The sequence below is a fragment of the Miniopterus natalensis genome, chromosome 1 (assembly GCF_054644295.1).
Source record: "Miniopterus natalensis isolate mMinNat1 chromosome 1, mMinNat1.hap1, whole genome shotgun sequence".
In the NCBI taxonomy this organism is placed as follows: Eukaryota; Metazoa; Chordata; class Mammalia; order Chiroptera; family Miniopteridae; genus Miniopterus; species Miniopterus natalensis.
This window is the reverse complement of record NC_142081.1, coordinates 156,696,062-156,707,758: the sequence shown is the minus strand read 5'-3', so window position 1 is coordinate 156,707,758 and position 11,697 is coordinate 156,696,062. Positions and strand designations below refer to the sequence as shown.

General features: G+C 40.0%; 1 protein-coding gene across 1 annotated transcript; it reads right to left on the bottom strand.

Moving 5' to 3' along the window:
- Nucleotides 1-2,104: 2,104 nt before the first annotated feature.
- GK2 (glycerol kinase 2) lies at nt 2,105-3,769 on the bottom strand. Its single transcript, XM_016213035.2, has one exon. It carries the CDS (start codon nt 3,767-3,769, stop codon nt 2,105-2,107), a length of 1,665 nt encoding a protein of 554 aa, XP_016068521.1.
- Nucleotides 3,770-11,697: the final 7,928 nt, after the last annotated feature.

Sequence of the window (11,697 nt, the reverse complement as noted above, 5' to 3'; positions counted from 1 at the left end):
GTTGGTTGATAGTGTTGTTCAAATCTTCTATATCTCATTAAATTTGCCTATTTGTTCCACCAAATGTTGAGGAAGAGATGTTACTATCTCTTCTATAATTATAGGTTTATCTACTTTTCCTCTAAGTTCTATCAAATTTTGCTTTATGTATTTTGAAGCTATGTTTTAGGTACATAAGTGTTTTGGATTGTTATGTCCCCTAGGTTAATTAACCCCTTTATTATTGCAAAGTGACCTTGTTATCACTGGTAATATTCTTTGCTCTGAAATTTACTTTCTGATATTAATATAACCACTCCAGCTTTCTATGAATATTAGCATGGTACATCTTTTTTTCTCTTCTTTTTAACTATTTTCTTTATATCTGAAATGTGTTTCTCAGAAGCAGTATATATTTGAATCTTATTTTTTATCTGGTATGACAATCTTGAATTTTAATTGAGATAATTAGGCCATTTACAATTAATGTGCTTATTTATAAGGTTAGGTTTAAATATATTTACTTGCTGTTTTTTTGGTTTTTTTTAATCCTTACCCAAGGGTATGTTTTTACTGATATTAGAGAGAGAAGGAAGAAAGAGAGAGAGAGAAACATCGATGGGTTGCCTCCTGTACGCGCCCCTATCAGGGATAGAATCAGCAACCTAGGTACGTGCCCTGAGTGGGAATCAAACCCGTAACCGTTTGGTGTACAGGACTGACACTCCAACCAACTGAGCCACCTGGCCAGGGCTCTCCTGCTGTTTTTTAAATTTATTTTCCTATTCTTTTTTATCTCTTTTCAGCCTTATTTTGGATCAACTGAATATTTTTATGGTTCTAGCTTATGTATATAATTTGCTTATTATATTTTGTTTTGTTATTTTAGAATTTAGAATATGCATCTTTAATTATCAGTGTAACTCAAAATGATGTTATACCACTTTCCATGTAGTATATGAACTTTACATTATTGCACTTCCATTTATCCACTTCCAACTTTCTTGATATTTTATTTTTTTACATATGCTTAAACTTCACACTAGGTTATTTTTGTTTGGGTAGTCAATTCTTTTTTCCTGCTTGAAAATAATGTTTACTGTACTATTCCACAATTTTTTCAGCATATACCCACTTAAGTCAATTAAATAAAAACATAAAATGTAAGTAACTTAAATGAAATCATAGCACACTTTTTAAAAATAACAACATAAAACTTAAATTTTAAACACTGCCTCTTTAAGAAAAAGTTTCTTCTGGTAAGTAATATGCACACACATTGCCCAAAAATATATACAGATGTCTACATTAAAAGATTTATGTATGTAGTGGTCCACTTAAAGTTGCCCTTTCTATAAGCTTAATTTATAAATAGGCTACTCTAAATGATGTATATAAGCATATATGTTATACATACCAAGTAAAGTACATAAAATGGAGAGATGAAAAGAAAAAAACACTAAGGAAAAAATGTTTTTCTTCCTGTAGCGTCTACACAGCAAATCAGTACAATTAGGGAGATGATGTAAAATGTCTGAAGAATTTTAATTTGGCAACTATTTTCCAGGAAAGTATCTAATCTATGAGAATACTAAAATTCTATTGTAAGAATTTATGTTTCCATTACACACTCAGTTGTTATTGTGGTCTCCCTAATATACAAAAAATAGGACTTTTGGTGTCTATTAAAAACAATAACAAGTCCCTCAGTTTTGGCATGTTAGTTATATCTCTTAAGTGTGTGTAGCACAAAGAGCCAGATCCTGGTCCAAAGTGTTAGAAAATGTTTGGTGAAAGATTCTACATTTTCAGAAAGAATATTCAGAAAGAATCTGATTGTTCTTTATTCTAGAGGGCATGCAGCAGAATTTTATGACAATGGGGAGGGTTAACCCCCAATGTGGCTGGCCCAACCTTAACTGTCAATGTTAAAAAAACACACCAAATGTTTCTGTAGTGATTTTTGCTGTAATTTATTTACTTCAAGCCACAGGTCTACTTGTAGGGTTCTCATAAGTCATGCAGCAGGTGGTTTATAAATAAATGCAGAGTCCGTGATGGTGTCATGGCATTAAGAGATAGAATTGCTGGATTCCTTCATGACGTAGAAAGCTCATGCTTGGTATTAATATGGTATACCTGAGATGTACCTTGCTCCAATTAGTATCATCATGCTAGACACTATGAAAAAGCCCAAGGGCAGACTAGAGAAGGCAGGAGATTCAGCACTTTCAGGAGACTGAGTTGTAACCCAACCCACCGACTTCATGGTAGCTTTCTTCCAGGTAGCATAACGACTTTCGCTTTCCGTGGCATTGATCTGCGGCTCAACCCGCTCCATCACGAGGGCTGACAAATCCTCAGGTTTAAGACTCCAAATGTCCACCCCTTCGGCAGTTCCTGCCGCCATGGCAGCCCCCAGTGCCGTTATTTCAGGCACAATGGGCTTTATTACTGGAATATGCAGAATGTCTGCTTGGAGTTGCATAAGAATTTTGTTGGTGGTCATTTTTCCATCTACCTGCAAATGACTGAGTGGAATTCCACAGTCACGGTTCATGGCATCCAAAATCTCTCGGGTCTGGAAACACACAGCTTCTAATGCAGCAAAAGCAATATGAGTTTTATTGGTGAACTGCGTGAGCCCACAGATGATCCCTCTTGCACTGGGATCCCAGTAAGGTGCATATAGCCCTGAAAAGGCTGGGATGAAGTAGCAGCCGTAAGAAGTGCCTGCTTCTTTAGCAAGTTTTTCAATTTCTTCTGAGGTCTTTATAATTCCAAGGTTGTCCTTTAGCCAGCGAATCACAGCACCTGCTATGGCCACAGAGCCTTCCAGGGCGTAACACACGGGCTTGTCTCTGCCTAATTTATAAGCCACTGTGGTCAGGAGGCCACGGTCAGAAAACACACACTTACGGCCGGTATTACACAGCAAGAAACAACCCGTTCCATAGGTGTTTTTGGCCTGTCCTTCCTGGAAGCACATCTGTCCCACCAGCGCAGCAGACTGGTCCCCCAGGCACCCCGATATCGGCACCCCCTCTAGGGACCCAGCTTTCACGTTGCCGTAGATCTCGGACGAACTGCAGACGGTGGGAAGGATGCTCATGGAAATGTCAAAGAAGCCGCAGAGCTGCTTGTCCCATTCCAGGGAGTGGATGTTGAAGAGCATCGTCCTGCTCGCGTTGGTCACGTCGGTACAGTGGACGCCGCCGTCGACGCCTCCCGTCAAGTTCCAGATGAGCCAGGAATCGACGGTGCCGAACAGGGCGCGGCCCTCTTCCACGGCCGCCTGCACCGCCTCCACGTTGTCCAGCAGCCAGCGCAGCTTCACGGCGCTGAAGTAGGTGCTGAGCGGGAGGCCGGTCTTGGACTTGACGAAGTTGCTGTGGCCCGGGATCCGCCTGCCCAGCGCCTCCACCGTGGCCTGCGTGCGCACGTCCAGCCAGGCCACGGCGTTGTACAGGGGCTCCCCGGTGGCCCTGTCCCAGACCAGCGTGGTCTCCCGCTGGTTGCTGATGCCCACGGCCTTGACGTCGGCCGCGGCCAGGCCGCGCTCGCCCAGCTGCGCGCACACCGCCTCTATGCACTCGTACACCGACCTCATGATCTCCTTGGGGTCCTGCTCCACCCACCCCTCGCGCGGAAACTCCTGCGACAGCTCCACCTGGTGGTGGCTGACCAGCTCCGCCGTTCTCGAGTTGAAAACCAGGAAGCTGGAGGAGTTGGTGCCCTGGACCACGGCCCCCACCAAGGGCCCGGCCTCGGACTGCTTCGGGGCCGCCATGAGAGCGCTCGGCGGGCTCGCCGCTCGGAGGCGGTTCCTGGCGACGGGGCGGGGGCGGGGCGGGGGGCGGGGCGCGCACAGGCGCGGACGCCGCAGGCGCAGGCGCAGGCGCAGGCGCAGTGGCCACCTGGGCCCAGCCACGGAGCAGCTCGTGGCGACCGTTGCGCGGAAACTGGCGCTGCGGCCTCCTGTCCCCTCCCCCCAGCGCCTCAATGGTCTTTCAAGAAAGTTTTAGTAGTTTTAAAAAACTCCTATGTTTACCCACGTAATGACTGTTATCAGCGCTTTTCCCGCTGCCCTGCGGACCCCTATTTCCGTTACCGTTTCCTTCCGGTTTGTCCGCTTGCCTTCAACGTTGGGCTCTTATTTCTACAAGTAGGTTTTATTTTCTCTGGCAGTGCGGGGACGCTGGGAATGCATTCTTTCTCCTTTTGAGTGTCTGGGAAGTATTTCGTCTTACTATCTAAAGATGTTTGTTTCTGGATATAGAATTGCCATTTTTAATTTTTTTTAATTTCGGGGCCCGGGCAGCTGCTGCCCCGCCCCCTCCGCCCGTGACGTCAGGTGCCCCTTAGGGATCTTGTTCCTTCACGGCCTGACAGCCAGTATTTTGTAAACTGTTGCTACATATTTTTTATATTATGCAAACTGTTTTATATGTTTCGTCCATTTGTTATTGTTTCAGATGATAAGCGAGGGTGAATCTAATCTCTATTACTTCATTTTGGCCAGAGTAGAAGTCTGCTTAGAATTTCGAGGAGTGGCAATAATCTGCTTTAGGCCACAGACTACACTTTTGAGTTAGCTCAGGGATGTAGCTCATTTACCCTTAGTGACACCAACAGAAAAAGATAGAAAATAGCATAAAAATGAGTAATATTGTTACTTTACTCTTTTAAATTGATCATATTTTCCATTTAAATACAAACCCTTCAAGGAATTTTATGAAGTCAGAAAAGCAAAATTAGCAACCAGATTTAATTTGAATAGTAAGGTAGATGGTATCGATTTTTCTGATACTATCTTAGTTTAGTTTTAAAAAATTCTATCAGAAATTCTCTAAACAAAAATTAGAGACAATACTTACCAGCATGTCAGTGTACTATACTATGTGTAAATTTGCATGGAAAGATTGTTTTTAAATTTTTTAAATGTTATATTTTTCTTCCTAAGTATTTAGCAGTAGTGAACGTTATATGTATAGATTAATCTACACAATAAAATATTTTGACCCAAAATTTTATCTTTACATTTTCTCTCCCTGCCATACCAATATACAGGGTGTCCCGAAAAATGTATACACACTTTGAATAATTATTAATTCCAATGGGTAAAATCTGGAAAAAAAATCAATTGAGCTATCAGCTGTTAAGTGTGTATACATTATTTTGGGACACCCTGTATATACACACATGTTCCCAATCCCATTACTTAGGAATACTTTAAAGAATTTTGTATTTAATACAAGTAACTTATTAATAAAATTATCAGTTCTGAGTATTAGTTTATATTTAGTTTCACTGTTAATAAATTTTAGCCACTAAATAATCAGGTAATAAGTGTCTCAACTTAGTTTGGAAAGAAAAGTTGACCTGATTGATTTAACTTTCTTAGAGAAATTGCAAATTAAATGATGGCTTTAACCAAAGCTGACTAACAATGCTTTCTTTTTAAACTAAGACACATAAAGTAACTCCACTATTTTTTCATTTCAAAAAATTAAAAACACAAAAACTTTTGCTTGTTAGTCTATAATAACTTTCCTATATTCTAATTTAAGCACCTCTGTAATAATCCTTTGCACTACCTTATTTGTGAAGACATTCAACTTTACAAGGAAATTGTTATTTCATTTGTATTATAGTCCATACAGGTGCAAATGCTTTAATGGAGGACATACTATTCATAGTAGTCCCCCCAAAATCGCATGGTTCTTCAAAAAGTCTTTTAATATAGAATTGTTAAAATTAGAGTTGTTAAACCAATTAATCTTCTATTATTATTTATCTATAAGGCTACTCTTTTAGAGTGCAGTTCCTTTTTCGTATACAATTGTTTAAATGATGTTCACACTGTAAAGTTTAAAATGTATTCACTCATTCACTAATTTGACAAATATGGTTTGAGAGGTTGCTATATATGGGCTTTATTATAGGCAGTAATGGTGCATAAACATTCTCCCCGCTGTTATTATTACAACTAAGTATAATATTGATGAATCTTTCTTTACACATCATGCTTTGGAGAGACGTTCATTTAATCATTGTTTTTCCCCGCTCGAGCCCACTAATTATAAATTCAATGAGGGCAGGTATCTTGTCTTGTGTCTTGGGCACTTAGAACAGTGTCTGACCCAAAGCCTAAACTCAAGAAATATTTGTTGAATGAGCTCATGAACACCACTCCACGTGGTCCTCACTGTATTATCATGAAGTCAAGAGAATTTTGCTTTTGACTGTTGAGTGAGCTTTTGGTTATCCATTTTAAAATCTAATGTAATAGGGTAGATTGATGAACAGGCAGAAAGATGGGGAAATGACAAGATACACGATAAAGTTAGTATAGCAAAATAGTAATTGTAGAATCGATGTGGTAGCTACAATGGTGATGGTGGTAAAGCTCTTTCAACTTTTCTATATGGTTGCCAATTTTTATAACAAAATATGGGGAAAATGTAATGCAAATAGCTGGTCAAGCTGCAAACAGCAATTAATTTCGTACAGATTCTTTTGTTTGTTTGGAGGGACAGTTGATAGGAACAAAAGAGTCAGCCAAGTTTACTTGGATTTTAGAGTCTGTGGTGGAATAGCCTAAATATAATAGTTTATCTCAAGAAAACCATTAACTATGAATCCTTTTCATTAAGATATTTGCACTTTTTTGTGGGAATTTTCTTCTGCCATTGTAAACCTTGTAAATCCTAGGAAGCTAGCTGCATCTTTAACTCCTTGGCTTTTAACAAGAAATATCAGGCATTCAAAAATGCTGCTGCTTTTTGCAATCTCTAAAGAGCAGGCGTTAGTTCTGAAAGTTTCAGTTTTATCAAATTTGGACTTAGTCTTTAATTTGAGAGTGTGTGCCTTGATCGTAAAGGCATTGAGTTATATAGTTTGTGGCTAGGAAATTCAACTTTTTTAGACTGTGTCATAACTAATGCATCATCACAGTTGGTAATCTTCAGAACACTGACGCATTTTTCTACATGCTGTTCCCAAATGTGCTGGACCAGCTGTTGAGAGCCATGCCATCCAATCGCCTGGAAGACCTCTTCTTGCACCACAAATCACCTCTCGTACTATCCCTCTTTGTTCTAATAAAGAATGGGAAAATTAAAGCAAGTTACCATGGTTTATTACTCATGTTTTCTCTGTTAAGCATGGGCTGTGGGAGTCACTGCATTCACCTTAGGAGGCCCTGGCATTCTAGGTAAGCACTCGTAACAGACACGCCAATGAGTTTAATATTCACAGGTCTGAAAGTGATTTTATGAATGTTTGAATCATGAAATTTTTTATTGTGTGTATGTGCGCACGTGCATGCGTGTGTGTGTTCTTTGTCATTTTCCCAGTGAAAATTGCCCTGACACTGATCTCAATGTTAATGTATTCCTGCTTACATTTGACTTTGGAATATGTTACGGCTAATTATCATTACCCAGGATGAGAGATCAGAGCCCCGAGTGAGGTGCTTGGGTTTAGGAACAAAGGGAGGCCAATTCGGCATCTTGGCTGTAGGCCCAACAATTGTAATCGAACATCTTGAATCTGATGGGGTCTTTGCATCTGTTTCTTTTACTTTTTCTCCCTCAATTTTTGAAAGGGGGTAGAGGAAAGGGGTTAAGGGTTTGAGGGGCTGAAATTTCCCCTTGAACATGATGTCAATATGTTGGCACGTCTCCTTTTATTAAGATGCCATCCAACTGATAACAAGTCCTGCTGTGTTTTACCAACATAAAAAATTAGACTGGAGACCGAGGAGCGGCAGGTGGCTTTTGGCACCAAGAAATAATCACACTTGATGTGGAAAGTAAAGTAAAAGGAGCCATCTGTTCACTGCAGGAGGACGTGAAAAATCACATTAACATATTGTCACTAACATCATGAAATACACAGTTAATAATAAATTTAGTTATCATGGCAAGTCGTGTTGGATACTTACTCTGAAAATGCAGAATGTGAAAGATGCTCTTTCTTGCCCACCCCATCTTTTTTTTTTTTTGAAGAAAAAAAAAATACAGGCTTTAAATCTTTCCTTGGTGCGTGTGTGCGTGTGTGTGTGTGTGTGTGTGTGTGTGTGTGGCATGGCTGGAGGAGGAAAGTGTTTCATTTTAAAGCCTTGCTGTGGTTCATTGTTGCTAAGTGAGCAAGAGAGCCTTTCATGCGACGGAATGAATGACTTCTTTGATTCCGTCCACTTATTGTCCCGCATGTTATTCTGCAGCTTCTCACCTGGATGGAGGAGAAGAGATGTAGGAGGGAAGTTCTTCTGATCATGTCCCCTCGCGAGATCCAGAGCGTGCAGACCCTTCTAGGAAAGGCGCCACCGCACAGGGGGTCAGGGGCTGTGGCTCCCCTTGGGCGTCTCATGGGCATGAACCTGCCGTTAGTAGTTCCTGCTGCATGTTTTCTAGTGGATTCTGTGTGAGATGCCTGCACATACTTTACAAGAAGACAAATGTGTTAAAACAATGTGATGAGAAGGTTCTCTTGCACTTTTCTGTGCATGTGTTGTTTACATATATCAACACAATAAAGAAGCTGCAGAGGCTAGAGGTCCAACTGATCTTGGAAAAATTGAAGTTGTTATTTCTGAGTCATTATAAGAGCCATGTTTATACACTATTTAGATTTTTAAAATTTTTTAATTACAGTTGACATAAAATATATTAGTTTCAGGTGTACAACGTAATGATTAGACATTTCTATAACTTCGTAAGTGATCACCCTGATAAAGCTAGTACTCATGTCACACCACATACTTGTGCTGTAATAGTTTCTTACGGACACTGCTCACTGTCTCTACAAGTTTGTGACTCAAACCCATATTATTGTCAGTATTATTAATATCAAGGTCTCACTATTTACGAAATTACAGTTGTCATGTTATAAAATCCTTATAAATAATGACCAATAGTTATTCCCTGTTTATAATTGTTGGTCTATATCCAGTCATTATCACATTTGCTACAGAGCAGCAATATATAAATAAATTTAAAAATATCTATATGCAATCATATAAAGCACATTAGAATAAGAATCAGGATCTTAGTTCCAACTCTGATTCTAACTATGATCCTTAGCAAGTTAAAGGACCTCTCAGACCCTTTTACTCAGGCATAATATTTAGATAACCTCTAAGGAAACTTTTCTCCTCTAAAATTTAAAGACTAAAAAAAATGTTCAGTGAAACTTGATTTTCATTTTAACAGGACAAAAAAAGCATGGAAGGGTCAGTCATTTCAGTAGTATTTACTCATAAAACCTGAATGATCCCGTAAGGTAATGTGTGAATTAGGATTGCCAACTTCCATTCCGGCAACGACTAGATAGGTTGTGGCAGAACTTGGAGAGAGGCCTGTTTTTTGGGGAGCAAGGTGGTGGTGGATTTTTCTTCCATTACATGTATAGCTTTCTGTTACTAAGGGTGAATGTTACCATATATTCCTGTCTTAGTTGTAGACTCTGACACTCAGCCCAGTCACCACAGTGTCTCATGAACAGAGACTTACATTTTTTTTTTTTTTTTTTTAGATTAAAAAAAATGATACCATTTCTGTTCTCTCAGTTAGATGATCTGGACACAGACTCCACTGTCAACTGACAGACGCCTGCAGGCTTGATTACTTTCTCTGGTAGATCACATACTGGTTCACTTTCCTCAGCATCCTTCCTTCTCTCCTATGCATCCCTTTTCCTAGGAAACTTCAGATCATTTTCGTTCTTCACGGAATCCTTTCCTGACCCCTTAACCTTAGTTCAATCACTTTGCTGTGCCTTTCCATTATACTTGGTACTTCCTTTTTTCTAACAGCCATTGCACATGAACTAATTGTTCAGTGTGTGCCAACTCTTCTGAATTATAAGCCTCGTGAAGGCAGCCCCCTGTCTGTCCATCACGGTCACCAATGATGCCAGGCAGATAGAGCTACTTAATAAATATCATTTTGTTGATTGACAGTTGGTTACACCAACCAGTGCCAGGTTTCATCAGGTTTCAGGGGAAACAGAATGTGTCTCTGGTCTTGGCATCGTCCTACAGTCGCCCTGAAAGCCTGGGTGAACATTAGGGGCTGTTCCGGAGGCTGTTCCCATGGGAGGCACGGTTAGAACTAGACTCCGTATGAGGCTTTCTCTGGAGCAATTAGGATGTTTAAAGGGTATCCTAGCATGGACATCAAAACAGTTCATGGCTCTTCTAAGGCTCGTGAATTCATTTTTATAATAACCTGAAAGTTTTTATTGAAAAGGTGAATAATGTACTCACTACATTAATGCATTCTTAGCCAGTCCCGGGACTGGGCCGACATTTTGAGTTTGCCAAAGCCTTGAAGTCACACCTGGGTAAACTATTCTTCAGCAGACTAGAGCCCATCACTTTAGCAAATTTTATTCAGCTTGGGGGGAAATCATAATTTTAATTTTGCAGAAATAAAAACTGGCAGAGAAATATGTTTTATAATATCAAGTAAGAACTATGTATTTCTTCATGTGTTACCTTGCTATAATGTTTAGAATGAAATGAATTGGTCAAGTGATTAATATGATTTGAAACGATGAAATGAGCTACTGGTGTCCTCAAAATTATTGTTACATAGACAAAGTCACATATATTATTCAGAAATATACATGCTTAATTCATTGTATAGTTAATATTTTAATACATATTTACTTAAAATGTTTATTAATAATAAGTAAATACCAGGTAACATACTCATTGCCCTATTGTTTTATAAACTGAAAATCTACTGAAAAACAGTCACTAGGACTGATAATGACTGTGATAATCACCTTAAAAGGTAGGTAGAACTAGGAAATCATCATAATGAATGCTACTCAATTATACGCTATAGAAAGTTGCCAAATGTTTTTGACTTAGGTTGGGAATATTTTGCCACAATGCATAAAAATTACCTCAGGCCCTTAGAGGCAGTTGTACAAACTGACAGGCTTTTTCAGGATTGACAGCCGTCCCCCTTACCCAGTAGATATTTCATTCCATGCATGCTGGGCCTCTCTGCAGCTGTTGAAAACCAAGGCAGATGGGCACTCCAGTCAGCCTGAGGGGACGGGGTGACACACTTCAGAGGCCTGGGTGCCATGAGAGTCCTTCTTTTCATCACACAGGCTGATAGGCCCGGGGAGGCCCGGAACTCAGCCTGTCCAGAGGGTCTTGCAGGTGTTCATCACTGAAGAGCCTGGTAGACTTCCTGCTGGTGCCTGGTTTCACAGAAAGCGTTGGAAGTGTCACCCTTTCACTGTGACAGGCCAGGCTTTGACAAGAAACAAATGTTAGGGGAACTCTGATGGTTTGTGGCATGGAAAACATTCAGAGGTTGACGCTGATGAGGAACAGAGTGCTTTTATTTTCGCTTCCTTTGTCCATTAATTGTGGCAAGAACACAACATGAGATCAACCTTCATAAGAGATTTTTACATTGCAATAGAGTATTGTTGTCTACGGTACAATGCTGCACAGCAGATCTTCAGAATTCACTCGTCGGCGTAACTGAAATTCTACACATGTTAGACCAGCAACTCCCATTTCCCTCTCCCCCGAGTCCTTGGCAACACCCATTTTATTCTTTGCTTCCATGAGTTTGACGATATTTGATAGTTCGTATGAGTGGAATCATGCAGTATTTGTCCTGGGACGGCCTTCTTTTCTCTTTTTTTTGCTATTTCTATATATCCTCAACAATTCCATTCATC